This window comes from Eublepharis macularius, chromosome 1 (assembly GCF_028583425.1).
Source record: "Eublepharis macularius isolate TG4126 chromosome 1, MPM_Emac_v1.0, whole genome shotgun sequence".
Classification (NCBI taxonomy): domain Eukaryota; kingdom Metazoa; phylum Chordata; class Lepidosauria; order Squamata; family Eublepharidae; genus Eublepharis; species Eublepharis macularius.
In genome coordinates, this window is record NC_072790.1 from 55,983,818 (window position 1) to 55,998,807 (window position 14,990).

General features: G+C 42.8%; 1 protein-coding gene across 1 annotated transcript in view; it reads right to left on the minus strand.

Moving 5' to 3' along the window:
* Positions 1–14,990, minus strand: part of SNTG2 (syntrophin gamma 2) — a 439,152-nt gene that overhangs the window by 218,263 nt on the left and 205,899 nt on the right. Inside the window, exons 3-4 of the mRNA XM_054979235.1 lie at positions 4,883–4,939; positions 4,740–4,797 (exon numbers count right to left, since the gene is read on the minus strand). Coding sequence (XP_054835210.1) covers positions 4,740–4,797; positions 4,883–4,939 — 115 coding nt within the window. The remainder of the gene's footprint in view (positions 1–4,739; positions 4,798–4,882; positions 4,940–14,990) is intronic.

The window sequence follows — 14,990 nt, forward strand, 5'->3', positions numbered from 1 at the left end:
GTGGTAAATGGGGAGAATGTCAGAAGCTTCCTGACACACTGATGTCATCCTCCATGCATCCAGACATATTGTTAGCATATCACTGGGGCGGGGCAGGGGGCAGGGAGATTGTCAGAGATTCTCTGGCATTTGGGTAGAATTCTATAAATAAAACATAGAGCATTGTCCAAATGCCAGAGCATTCCTGGCAACCCGCTGACATCACCGCTGGGCACACGGGGAGTTAAGTCAGCATGCTAGCAGTGATGTTATGATGTTGGTGGTGAGCCCCCCCAACCCAATAAATTTCCCTCCTGGCAACCATAATCAGGTCACAGCTTTATTGATTTCAGGTACCTTAGGTCTTGACACAGCAAAAGTTGGGGACAATGAGTGATTGCTGTCAGCGTCTTCCCCAACCTAACTCTTGGGATAATTGCGGGGGAAAGTTCTGGTATTTGGGTTGGAAGCTGCAGAAATCACTGTTTCTATCCATCACCATCCATCTGGGGATGCAGTCAATGAAACAGCTCCAAGGTTGGCTGCCATGTACTCTTCCCTTCAGGAGACCCCCCTCCCTTTTATGGTCATGCAGGGAGCCCACCCTGCCCACTTCCCATCAATGCAGCTAGCCCATGGGGCAGGGTTGCAGAAAGCTGCTTGCCACCTGGCAAAGAGGACAGCCATTCCTGGGCCCAGAGTCCTCCTGTCCCCACCCTCTCCATCAAAGCACAAATGTTGTTTCAGATTAATGGAAGCTAGACTTCTCTTGTAGGTTTTTCATTTCCATTGGTTTCAGATTCCTGCTGTAACTCTCTCCCTTCCCACAACCATTGGGATAGGATTCTCAGGAATCATACCCATTACGTAAGGGATCCTATGTGCTAGTAAGAGAAATCATCTCCATTTTGTAGGCTGTTAAAATCCTTGCTTGCAGAACAGGAACAGGACATGTCTTTGCAATGCATTTATTTATTTATATCCTTTTCTCCCACAATGGGGACTCAATGCAGCTTAGAACATTCTTCCCTCCTTCGCCAGCTTTTCACAACAACCCTGTTAGGTGGGATAGGCTGAGAGAGTGTGGCTGGCCAAAGGTCACCCAATGAGCTTTCATGGTGGAAGTGGGGCTTTGGACTTGGTTCTACCAAGATCGAATTCCAACAGTCTATCTACTCTCACAGAGGAACAAGCAAAACATTTATCTCAGGCCATGCTTCTGGCGATAGCACCAGTTACCATGAGGAGGGACAAATATCCCTTCCATGGTTGTCTGCAGCATAGCCAAGTGTGCCAAATTATGTGTCCTTTTTCCTAGCAGGTACCACTCCAGAGAATAGAATACCTTGAACAAACAGGAGCTACATCTTATTTAGAATCAGACTACCTTAAGCCAGTGAGCCAGCAGTGTGACTGGGGAAAACGCTTTGCAAAGATTGTCTTCAGTGGCAACATCTGCATAACTCTGCTGACTAGAACACATCCAGAAGTGGCAATATCCAGCAAGGGCAGACATCCTTCAAAACATTCATTGGCTTGCTATTGCATAGAGTTCTTGATTATTGTACAAAATACGGTGTTTAACTTAAATGTGGAAAAATTTGTGCCACAAATCACAACTTGACTTTTTAGATATTAGGTTTTGGGGAAGTTTTTAGGAAACAGGGCAACTTTCTCACAGCTGTGAAAATACTATTTTATTTCAAACAGAAAACAACAACAACAAAAGTTCACTGCAGCATCACTGGTGGAAGATATGAATAGTGATAGAATCAATGTTAAAAAAAATGACTGATATAAGAGGACTCATTGAAAAACAGTGAGTGAAACAAATCTTATAGCCTGTCAATGCAGAAGATAGCACTTTTTTGGTACTCAACAACAACTCTATTAAAGCATGGAAATTTCAGAGTGCAGATACTCTCAATTGTTGATATTTTACTCATGCCTGAACACTATCTCCTTTCTAATGGAAATGTTTTTATCTTTACAGGAAAAATAAGAGCATTTTACTTATGCACGTACTATTTCACACAGGCGTATGGGGTATTTTACAAACTGAAACAGCTGATGTTATCTCTGCACAGGTCCTAAGCAAAATCATATTTTGGTACTCTTGTTCAGTTCTAGAGAGAAGGCTTGGATTTTCAGGAGAGTACTATATCTGGTCTGTACTCATTTCACCACCACCACCCCATCCTAGGACTTAGCCTTCAAATCAATATCCTGCAACCGTAACTGCTTTAGTCTGACTTCCTATTCATTTCCAATATTCAGAACAGAGGGCAGTGAAGATCCTGGTTTGTGAAGGAGGCAGGGCTGGCCTGCCCATTGAGGCCGGCCCAGCAGCCACCTCAGGGTGCTAAGGCGCTGGAGGGGTGCTGGCCCAGGGGCAGGGGCGCATGCCACAGAGCTGCCGCTGCTGCCACTGGCCAGGAGCACGTGCTGGCGGTGGCAGCGTGGGGCAGCTGAGCAGGCAGTCTCCCGTTCAGTTGCTCTGCGGGCCAGGCACAGCCAGCGGCCAGAGTGGCCGGCTGCTCCTGGCCCACAGAGCAACTGAACGGGAGGGCTGGAAGGCCCCCCGCACATGCACCAGCCCTGCGTGATGATGTCACATGCAGTGATGTCATCATGCAGTCCGGTGAGCCCAGAGGCAGCCCTTAAGATGCCTCAGGTGCCGGTGATGCTGGAGTCGGCCCTGGAAGGAGGTATAACTGGCAAACTGTGACAAGATCTGTTCTGGCTCAAAGAGAGGCTCATGTCTTTTCTTGGAAAGACAAGAGAAAGTTGGAGAGGCAATCTTCAAAATTATCTATCCAATCTTATTCCCAACTTCTTTGAAGGATGTCAGAATAATAATGTTCTTTCTTTATTTTTTCCTCTCCCCAAAACCTGTGAGGTAGGCAGAGCCAAGAGTTGAGCTTGAAGTCACCCAGTGTGTTTCATGGGTGAGTGGGGATTTGAACCTGGGTCTTTCGGGCCTAGTCTAACATTCTAGCCATCTTTCCTAATGCAGTGGTCTTCATTCAACTCTTTGGTCAGGAAGACCCATATAAGGTTCTCAGAACCTCATATGCTGAGTCATGTTCTTATATAATGTCATATGATTTTTTTTGGAAGGCTCTGCTGCTAGTGGAAGATGATTCCTTTTTGCACATGAAGATTCTGAATCTTCCTCTTACTATTACGTGACTATGGTGTTGAGTGACTTTCTGCCATGTGCTTGCTACTCAGTGGGTCCTATATTGCCACCTGCGATTAAAGGGCTAGGAAGGTTGGAGACTACCGTCCTAACGGGTTTAGCTATTAGAAAGAACAAAGGACCCTTGTGGAATGGAGAAAAAACAAGAGAGGAGGAAAGATGTCCGAAAAGCATAACTAAAGATACCAAAATGTTTCTATCTCAATATTAGAAGAATCCAAAATGTTGCCCTCACCTTAAGCACAGTGATTATGGGACATATGAAACTACCTCGTGCCCAATCAGTTTACTGGTCTATCAAAGTCAGTATTGTCTATGCTGACTTGCAGCAGCTCTTCAGGAACTCTGCATGGAAGCATGCAGGGTGGGGTAGGGGGGGGAGACTGCCAGAATGACAATTCTGGGTTCAGAATAGTAAGTGACATCACGATGCTTTAGGATTTCTAAATCTCTGTTCCTTTTACTGTAGAGATTTGAAAATTCCTAGAGCATTGTGACATCACTTCCAATTCTGGTCAAACTGATACCATTCCCCTCCCCCCTTTCCTGGGGCCACTCCAATAAGCAAGGGCATGGGACAGGGAGCATTAGCAGGAGGTTGCTTGTCAAAAGAAGGTAAGTGGCAACCCTATCTCCAGGGTCTCAGATCAAAATCTCTCACATCAGCTACTACCAGAATCTCTTAACTGCTGGGGACTGAACCTGGGGCCTTCTGCATACAAAGCATATGCACTGTCACTTGAGCTGTGACCCCTCTCAGCCTGTCAGTCCAATATTTGTGCTAGAGAAGAAAGCTGGATTCTTCAAACTATGATAAAAGAAGGAATGCATCATTTTAGAAAACGCACATTATAAGAACTCAACAAAAGCAAAGCTCCTCCTATCAGGATCCTTTACTTCTTAAGCAAGTATTTGAGGGATTTTCTATAGCACTGAAGTCACAATACTGGTTGGATAATTCTTTGCTTGTTATGTAACACTCTCCTTAATAGTATCCTCTCTGGTCTATATTACAGTCTAGATTGCTATCTTCATTATGTGCCACTGGAATATAAAACTCCTTTAGTTATACTGGAAGTATCTACTGTTCTCTCCAAAATTTTATTTGCCCATCGAAGTCTATGCTTTTTAATTCTTTTATCTCAATTTTTAACAATGATTTTCCAGAAAGCTTCCAATGATATCTTCCCTCCACCTTCTTTAAACAAAGATTAGGTATTGTGAAAGGTTATTCCAACATTACTAACAACTATGGTGTTGAAATGGTCCTCAAAGACATGATATTTTTTTGTACAAAAAGTTGAGTTTCATGCAAGGAAACATATATTCCATGAAGGAAAAATGTCTTGCACACAAGCATATGTCATCACATGAAAAAATTGTGTAAATTTCTATTTTGCATGATTGCACTTCCCATGGACCACACAAAAACACCATAATGGATACTGTGAAACACCATCCTATTCAACACTGAATGGCAGCCAATTCTGTGATGCTCATCAATATTAGTTTGTTACATTCCGCATCAAAACTATATATACAAAGACATTTGCTTTACCTGCTTGGTCTTTAAATATTTTTGATATGACGACAGGCACTTTGTGCTCAGCACCACCCTGTAAGAGATGTGTTACAAAATTAGCTCGTTTTACCTCATCTCTTGAAAAGCACAAAGATCAACAAGGAGGTAGTTATCCATACCTTTATACTTAAGCCCAAGCCACCAACTGGTTGTCTATGAAGTTTAACAGTTCTGTGCTTTAAAAAATGGTAGAAAAAATAAATTTAGGTGAAAATACAGTATCAGATGTAAGCATATTAGACGTGTGCTATTTCATATTTAAATAAATTACTCTAAACATTCAAAGATTATACTTCATAGAAGAATATCTGGTTGGATCCAATAACTTCCTTCTCTGACAGAAGAAGTCTTCTTCCTAGGGAAGTTCCATTGGAGGAAGACTTTTCACATAGTGCAAGGGAATCACTGGTTTATGACAGATGAATTAACAATGGATCACCACAATTATGCTTTTTTATGTTTAACAACATATTGAAAGAAAAGAATCATGTCCTCTGTAGTAATATCCATTTCATTGGTACCTTAAATTATACAATCCTCTGTTAATTCAGTTTAGCCAAATACCGAGACTTCTTGATTTCCTGGCAGGAATTTAGTCTAGTCTCCTCTTTACATATGAGAACAGAGAAACACATATACATATGGGTTAGCTGTGTGCTTAGCCTATAGGTCACCACCAGTAAGTGCAATATTGCAGTTACTGTCTTTTAAAAGAAGTCTTGACAAAAAGAACAAATTGTCGAAGGCTTTCACGGCTGGAGAACATGGCTGTTGTGGATTTTCCGGGCTGTATAGCCATAGTCTTGGCATTGTAGTTCCTGACATTTCGCCAGCAGCTGTGACTGGTATCTTCAGAGGTGTAGCACCGAAAGACAGAGATCTCTCAATGTCAGTGTGTGGAGAAGATGTTAGCAGGTAATTTATATCTACTCAGGAAGGTGGGTTTGGGTTGCATCATCCTTTTGCTTATGCTTATGAATTTAAATGGCTATCCTATCTACCTATTTAATCTAAGGATGGACATGGATGGCATGTCCTGCATCCATGGTTGCAAGGAGGAGAAGGTGGCTGTGACAAACCCAGGAAGAAAAGAATGTCACAAGGAGGAAGTCCTAAGAATAACAGTCTACACATCAAAGTATAGTCAGAGCAGTAAACAGTAAACAGATGCCCTGACCTCTCTATCTTTCTAACTCTTTGGTTTGTCCCTCTCTGAAACCTGAGGAAATGGACAGCATAGAGCCCTCCTCTTCTAACATAAGCCTTGTTGAGTAGACTTGAGTTGGATTTTGAGTAGGCCTGCTTAGGATGGCCAGCTCTATGGGCCAACAAATCACAGGGAGAGAGAAAAAATGTCATAAGCATAAGCACAACTTCAACAGGAAAGAAGAGACTTTAAGAATGAATAGAGCATGGTTTCCAGTCCTGAAAAACACCAGGCTAACAAAAGACTCTACATCTTACAATAGCCCTGCAGATAAGATTAGCATATCAAGCACAAATCCATATGCAAAAGAACCTCCTCAGGATACAGTGAAGCATTAGCATTCCATTAGCATTCCACACCCTGGGAAACTCTTACAGGATGACACAACCCAAACCCACCTTCCTGAGTAGATATAAATTACCTGCTAACATCTTCTCCACAGTTTGACACTGAGAGATCTCTGTCTTTTGGTGCTACACCTCTGAAGATGCCAGTCAAAGCTGCTGGTGAAACGTCAGGAACTACAATGCCAAGACCACGGTGATACAGCCCGGAAAATCCACAACAGCCAAAAAGAACAAAAACTGTGCATGGAACATTTCAGTCACAGAGATGTTTGACATCTCTTTTTTTTTGGTAAATCTGCCCTTGCCAAACCTTTCAGAAACTGCAGATTTGCTTCATGTGTATGTCTGTACACAAGCTTGTTTTCTTTGTTGCCATCATTAATGTATCCTCTTTATTTCCATTTTTGTCCAGTTCTCAAATTGATCTTTTCCATATCTGGTGACTTTCCTACAGTGAACTCCCTTGAACATTAATCTATTTCTCATAGTTATTTCTTTAATAACTTTTTTCTGAAGCAAGTATGTGAGATAAAATCTTTATGGACATTTGCTGTAGCAATTTATCTCACATTTAATAGCATCTTGCATTTTGACATTTTATTCATGCTCACTTTTCTTGGTGCTTGACATAATAATAGAACATGAACAGCTTCATTTTATCTATTGACAGTAAACGTATAGTAATACAGTTCAGCAACACGCTGAGCATAGCTCTATCTTCTATGCTATCTCTCATCACCAGGAACAGGCATGGATATTTCAAGGTTATTTTAAAAATTCTGTACAAGGGAACATTATTGCTGTTGATTTTAAGATTCTTTTAGTTGCTCATAATTTTAATACAACTGTTGCTTTACAAAATTCACTTTCCAAGTATATACCTCAATTCTTACCCATTCTATATTGTTAAACATAAAAAGTTAGCTCAAGGAAAAATAAAAAAAAATGTTTTGATGCTACATTGGAGATAAGCAAATCCATCTTTGCAAAATCAGTTGCATGACCTTTCGGTTCAAGTAGTCCATGGATTTAACCAGGGGTCATTTCATAGAAAAAGAGCTGGAGGAACTTATTAGCACAACTCATTAGCATATGCCACGCCCCTTGCCATAACCAGAAATATCATTAGCGTAACTGATTTGCATGTGCCACATCCCCTGACATCACCTATCCTGGCTGTTTTGGACCCAATCCTGGCCATTCAGTGCCGAAATTGGGACCAAAATGGCGAAAAGGGGCTGAAAATGGCCAAAAAGGGGCCCAAAATGGTCAGGATTGGGCTACTGCTAAACAGGAGACTGATCCACAACCCGTCAGAGGCCCAATCCAGGATGAAACGGGCCCCAAATGGCCGAGAGTCAGGTGGGCAGGGCCACTTGACATGTGACCTCTTTGGGGACCTGCCGGAAACGCGTTCCTGCGCGTTCCCCCTCGAAATGAACCCGGGATTTAACTGAAAACGTGTGTAATTGTGATCTAGAACACAATTATAGGTCTGAGATGGATAGTCCATCATAGTCCCTAAAATGCTACATTTATGAGAAATGAATGGAAAATCACTGATTCCTACCAAATAAACTTCTGCAACCCTGTTTCAAATCAAGTATTTGTGAATTTTACAGTTCACCAACTCTTTTCACTTTAAATAAGAATATTTTCTTTCAAATTCAATAGCTTTTTCTAACTTAGAAAAAACACCTTAAGTAGATAAATTTCATATTTAAAAGGCTATTGTGATGCAAATATGTGGGTGGCTGGATTGTATTTCTCTGTATGATGAGTTTTTATGCTCCGCTATTCTTAAATAATCCTGAAAATAATTCTGCTAGGGTTTTCAGGTCTCCCTAGCAACTGGTGGGAGGTGGAGTGGTACTCACCAGTGTTCTTTCCTGAGTGCATGCTTTGCACATGGATGCTCATGGCCTGCATACAATGATGTAAATTCTGGAAGTGATGTTATTGCCTCCAGCCAGGAGTGCACACACTGTTCATTTGACTAGGTTTCCTACCAGTAGCGGGCAATTGCCGGGCAGCTTGCGAACTCCTGCTGATTGCCTGCCACCAGTGGGCACAAGGGCAGACCAGCACCAGGGAACCCTAAATACTGCCTATGACTATATGGTAGGATCAGGGCCAGCGCCACCGTTGAGGCCAGGGACGGCAGGCAGCTGGGGCAGCGTGTGGAGTGCGGATGGCCTCCCTAGCCACCCGCCGGTGAATGGCCCCGGCGTCACTGTGTGATGACGTCATGCAGCTCGGGCGTGCTGTGCGCGCGCGCGCGCAAGGATTACCTCAGGCACCGGGGCTGGGTAGGATGTTTAAAAGGCATAAACTGTAACTTAAAGCTTACCCCCTCTGAAACATCCTGCCATACTCACAAGAATAACGGTTCTAAAAGATTTAGAGGATAATGTTGAGTAGTAGTAAAAAGCAAGAGGTCAGCTATGACAGAACTTGAAGAAAACCCCAGCTTTTACATCTATATGCTTATTCTTACTTTTACTCAAAAGTAAGCCTCAGTATATTCAATAGGATTAGTCGCAAGTAAGTGTACAGAGGAAGTGAGAGTTATTCACTGTGAGTTTAGAATGAAGTTAGGAATAGTTAGGAAATATTTAGTGAGCCTGAAAAAGCTTAAAGACACTGGTTATAGGGAAAGTGCATGAGTTGTATGAATACGCAGATGACCATTTGAAGAACAACAGTGGCAGTTGTTCTTACGTTGTGTCTGTGTGCATGATGAATGATTAGCAAACTAACCAACATGGAAGTGGGTAATGGTGCTGGAGACCTGGCAGCCCTTATTACAGGCCAAGGTACTATGACCAAAAAGAATCTTTAGTAAGGAGTAGCAGCTTAACCCTGTGATCTCTGGATCTAAGATATGCAGTGAAGTCCAGGTGAAGATGATAATTCAACAGTGTGCTTAACGAGAAGACAGAAGTGTCATGTCTTGGTTGTAGAAATGATAAAATAATGCTGTGAGAGTCTCTGAGTTGCTTGGACATTGTGAACATGTGTTGATAAAGATGGGATAATTAAATATGTTCCTTTTATGAAAACAATGGACAAGGAAGTGAGTTTTCTTGGAAGAGAGCAGTCAAGTTGAACTCTCAAAAGGAAAGAATTGGGGAATAAATTTGGATAATTAGATAAGCAGAAAAAAACTGTCACTTCTCCTAAAAACAGAAGGCACTGCCTCAGATCATTGAAAAAGTGGATGAAAGCCTCGATCAGAACACAGTATAATCAGACTTTCCTCTCTGAAGTTCTATACCCTTTTTCTGCCTCAACTTTAGTACTACTTCCTCCTCCTTCCTTTCATTGTTTATATTGCCTTATTGTTTTGCTTCTGTTTGCCTTCATTACCTTTTTAAGGGTGACTGGATTTGTTTTCTTTCTCCTTGTTTTTTCCTGGTTGGGATATTTTTGGAAGTTTCTCTGCTGGAAGGATTCCATCTAGGAACCCAGAGGAGTAAAAGATAAATTGCAAGCTGCTTTAGAATAAGTTAAACCTGTAGGATAACCTAGGGCCGGTCATGGAATGGGGGCAGGGTAGGGATCCCATTCCCCCAGTGGGGGTGGGGGATCCCCCGCTTTCACCCTCCACCGCCTGCCACTACTCAGGTGGTCTAAAGGTCTAAATTACTATCAGGTGTGCCAAGACAGACCACAGGCAGTGGGGACATACCTTCCTCCTTGGCCCCTGTTCAGAGCGAGAGCTTTGCCCTGCTGTAGCTCTCAAGGAATATGTGCAGCTTCGTGGTGAGGGCCAGGGCAATTTGTTTTGCCATGAGGATTGGACCCCATTCAATAAATATCAATTTGGGGCTGTGACGGAGAGGGCCCTTAAGAAAATTGGTTTGTCAGGGGTCAAATTCGGCACCCATTCCTTTAGGATTGGGGCTGCCTCTACGGCAGCAGCTATGGGGTATCCCCACTGGGTGATTCAGAGTGTTGGCAGGTGGAGGTCAGGTGCGTTCAGGACCTATATACACCCCCTGCTGCAGTTTTAAAAGGCCATACTAATTGCTCCTTCCTTAGGTGCTGTGTCGTGCCAAGGGAAGAAGAGGATCCTGATTTGTGGCTACAGCATGGTGTTCTGGATGGCCTACCAAGCTAGGAGAATACCGATTAGACTTGAGTGCTGGGGCCACTGTCGAGTGACAGGGACGGCATGGCCTTAGATGGCCGTGCCTACTGCCGCTTTTGTTTCGGAGAAGGACGGGTCTTCCCCCACACATTTTGGTCATCCACCTTGGTGGTAATGACCTGGGGTTGGTGCAGGGAAAGGCCTTGTCACTGCAAGTAGCTGAAGACCTTCGGGTTATAAGCAGCCAATGGCCGGGCATGCTTATATTTTGGTCTGAGATGCTACAACAATGGGTTTGGTAGGAAGCCTTAGATCCTAGGGCAATCGAGGGGGCCCAACGGAAGGCTACTTGTGCCATTAAAAAACCCTTGGGGGATGGCTTGGGAATTCATTTACCACACCCAAGAATTAGGGCCAAATTTGCCCACCTCTACCGAGGCGACAGTGTACGCCTGTCAACAGAGGGCAACGAGATATTTCTCGATGACCTGCAGCAAAGGTTTCAGTTGGCTTTAAGCCACCTGTGGGGCGCGAGGGTCTAAGCAGAGGCTTGACTCTTGCAGTGGCAGAAGAGTTCTGGGAATAGGGCACGGGCCGGAGATCTCCCAGTGGTGCTTCCCCATTGGTGGGGAACAGGGTCTGCCAACAGTGCGGTACGCTTGTGATGGCTACCATAGCACAGGCAGATGCCTGCGGGGATCCCCAGGGACAAGTCCATCCCTCATGCTGTACGGCTGGGGCGTTAGGTGGGGGGGTGGGGGGATCCATTTTCCTCGCTGGCCGGGTTGCAGCTATTTCAGGGATGGCCTACACCCGGGGCTTTGGGGCTCACCCAGACAGGTCAAGGCAGAGGTCTGTGTATGACCCCATTGCTTGACCTGTACCACTTAGTTGGCCCTTGTCATGGTTTATGTTTATGGTCATGTTAATAAAAGGCCCTTTAATTCTAAGCCTGTGTCTGTCTCTTCATTCCGGCTGGGGTTGCGAAGAGTTCATGATAGTCCAGTCAGGTATAAGGGTGATAGAGGGATGCCCCTCCCTTTAACTACCCCCTCACCCCCCACCCAATGGAAGCTATTTTATTTAAAGGAAACATAAAGTCATCAAAAGTAGAAATCTGAAGACAACACAGCAGGAAAGGGGGAAATTTTCAAGGACTTAAAAATGGTGGGGTGCTAATGAATGAAAATCCACACTGAGCTAGGGAATATCTTGAGTGGAAAAGTTTGAAGCATCACCACTTGGGAGGGGTGCCAGTTACCACTGATTTTATTTTAAACCAGTCATTTTTCTATTCTAAAAAACAAGCTTGTATGATTTTCAGTGGAAGCTGCCACATCATAAATTTTAAAAATATGCTTTTATGAACCATTAGTGAGTGGGGCAGTACACTCATAGGCCCAATCCATGCTATAGCACTGCCACTGGCTACTCTCCAAAAGCAATACTCAGGAAAGGAAACCATACACAATTGTGTCTTTTTGTGTACTTTTTGCTACTATTGAGTTTTAGCGGTTAGCCTCATTTACTGTAGGAATTCCATTAGTGAAAGTTTGGGCTAGGCAAAAATGGGTGGCACATTCCACAAAAAATTGTCTGAAGATTTTTTAGCTAATGTTATGTGAAGTGCTCTGAGCATTTAAAAAAAACTGCTTTGAAATGTGAACTGATAATATTCAGCCAGGGGTTTTTTTGTATCTTGCGGAGAGTATCAGACTATCCAGTTGTAGTAACTGCAGGAATCACAAAATGTAGAAGGAAAAAAGAACTAATCATCTAAACTTATATCTGAAAAATCATAGTATGAGAAGACTTGCCTGAATTATTTTAAAATGGTCAAAATGCCAGAACAATAAGAAGTATGTTCCAAACTCCAGGTGGAAAACTATCAGTAGATGTAGTTCAAGATACTGAATGTATGACAATGTAATTGCTCTGCTTTATATGGAGAGAGAGTCATTAGGTGAGATCCAAGTGCTCTGATTGCAGACAGCTGTTTCCTGACTTCCCCTACGAGCCAAGCTATAAGTGATGAATGACACTTGAACAGTAAGTGAACAAACTCACATGTATTCCTCCCTGTCCACTTGCACTCCATTTGCGCTCCACTTGATCACGTAGTGGCTGTTCACTTGCATAATCAAATGAGCGCAAGTGAACAGGGAGGAAGGAATACGCGTGAGTCTGTTCACTTGCCGTTCAAGTGTCATTCGTCACTTGTAGCTTGGCTCTACGTGTTGCAGCCTCTCTCCTGTGATCCCTGAAAAGTTGCTCCTGAAGAATGGGGGGATCCTTGGGAACAGCATGATATGAGGATCTGCAGTGGGAAGAAAGAATCAGCACTCATGAAAGTTAGTGTCTTTCTACTCTCAGAAAAGGGAATTTGGCTCTAACACATTTTATTACTCCACTCAAGACAGTAATAGTAGTAAAGATTAAAATAAATTAAGGTCTATTAAGATGTTAAGGATTAGAGGACTAATGAATTTGAAGCATGTTAACCATCTAAGATCACAGATTCTTATGTAGTCCCATAAACTGCAATTAGTAATTCTTGAAAGGAAAGAAAACAAAAGGAATGTACTGAAAGAACTCCCTAATTAAGCTCCAACAAATATGTACTTGATAATAGAGCTGCCAGTTAGATTTAACTAATCAAACTGATGAATATTTAATCTAGATGAACAGTTTCTATAACCAGTAAAGCATTCAAAACATTAACTATTCATATTAACTGTAGCATTTTAGTATTTTTTGAAGAGGATTAATTAACAGTATGGTTGACTACTTTGCTTTAAAATATATTAAAATAATTGAAAAACCAGGATACTAAATCTTAACTTATTCTAAATGTCAGTAATTTTAATTAAAACAACTATATATATATATATATATATATATATATATATATATATATAGGGTATGTAGTAGTATAAATTTATTTTATTTTTATTTTTATTTTTTTAAAGATTTTTTATTCTTTTTATTAACTACATTAACTAACGATACAGAGGGAAAGAAAGGGGACAGGGGAAGGAAAGAAAAAAAAACAGCAACATATAACAACACTACACTACACAGAATGCTTTCCCTCCATACTACCATTATTAAAAAAAAAAATTACAGCTTTGTATGATATTGACGGAGTGGTTGACCTTGCTAAATACAAATTACAATTCAAATTAAGTCTTCCTCCCCCTCCTGGGCCCCGGACGCAATTCTCTCTGAGCAACTGCAGCCGCAGTGCTCGTTTCCTCCCCCCCCTTCAGACTTCACCTTTTCTTCTTGCTTGGTGTCTTGCTGAAATTCCGGATTTTGTCCTCAAAATCCCTTAGTTGATCTTCCGATGTTATCTTGTAAGCTTGATCTTTGAAACTGAACCAAATACCCTCCGGAAATAGCCATTTGTACTTTATTCCACATTCCCTCAGAAGAGCTGCGAGCTTTTTATACTTAAATCTTCTTTTCCGAACTAAAAATGGGACGTCTTTCAGTATCTTGACTTTATTGCCCAAAAAGTCCAGATCCGCATTGTATGAGTTGTATAGGATAGTGTCTCGGATCCTTTTAGATGAAAGATCGATGATGATCTCGCGAGGCAGCTGACGCTTCGTTGCATATTTTGAAGAAGCCCGACGGACTTCCAAAATGGCGCTTTTTACCTCTTCTTTAGTTGCCTTCGCGGGAGTTGCCAATAGTTCCGAGACCAGACCCCATAAATCCTCATTTTCCTCCTCTTTCACGTTCTGGAGGCGCAAAATTGTCTGTGTTCGTTCCACTTGTAGCCCGATCAGCTGGTTCTCCACCAGCTTTAACTCTTTATTCGTTGCCCTCACGAGTGATGCATTTTCCCGAGCAGACTTCTCTGCCCCCCCGTTACTTCCTTAATGGTTTTCACTTCACTCTCAATTAAGCCCACCCTTTGATCTGTTTCATTCAGCTTGTCAACAAAAGGTTTTATGGCTTCGATAACCGACCTCTTCACTAATTCCTCAAGCAACTCTCCTTTCCCCTGTAGGGCAGCCGAAATTGACTTGCCCAAAGCGGGACTCTGTTTTTTCGCTGCCATTTTAGGGGGGGGGGGACTGCCAACCGAATTCTGAAACTCAGCGAGGGGGAAGAACGAGCCTTCTTAGCTTCAGATCCCACCACTCCTTTGCGTGCGCTTGTAATAACAGAAGGGATTCGCTTACTTACAGGCTTCCGCCTAGTTCTGTCCTTTGCCGTTTTCCATGGCCAGGCAGCACTCGAGGCACTGCGCACGTCTGCTGGCCTCCATAGGAACAAACAGGCAATTTACCCCCCGCATTGGTTTTCAGGGGGCTCTTCCCGCAGCGTTCCGGACCCTGCCTCCCTCACTGGGAGTCCTGGGGGCTAATCTTCGCAGATCAGCCGCCCGGTCAGGGTGCTCGGGCGCTTCCTCCTGGACCTGCGGAGAGGAGCGTCCGACATGGCCGAGAAAACAAAACCGAATCATAAATTTATTTTATTGAGGGATTTATGCACATTCATCTGGATTCAAGATAAACAAAAACTCTATGCAACTACTAATCCATTCTTATACACAGTAACGTAACTCC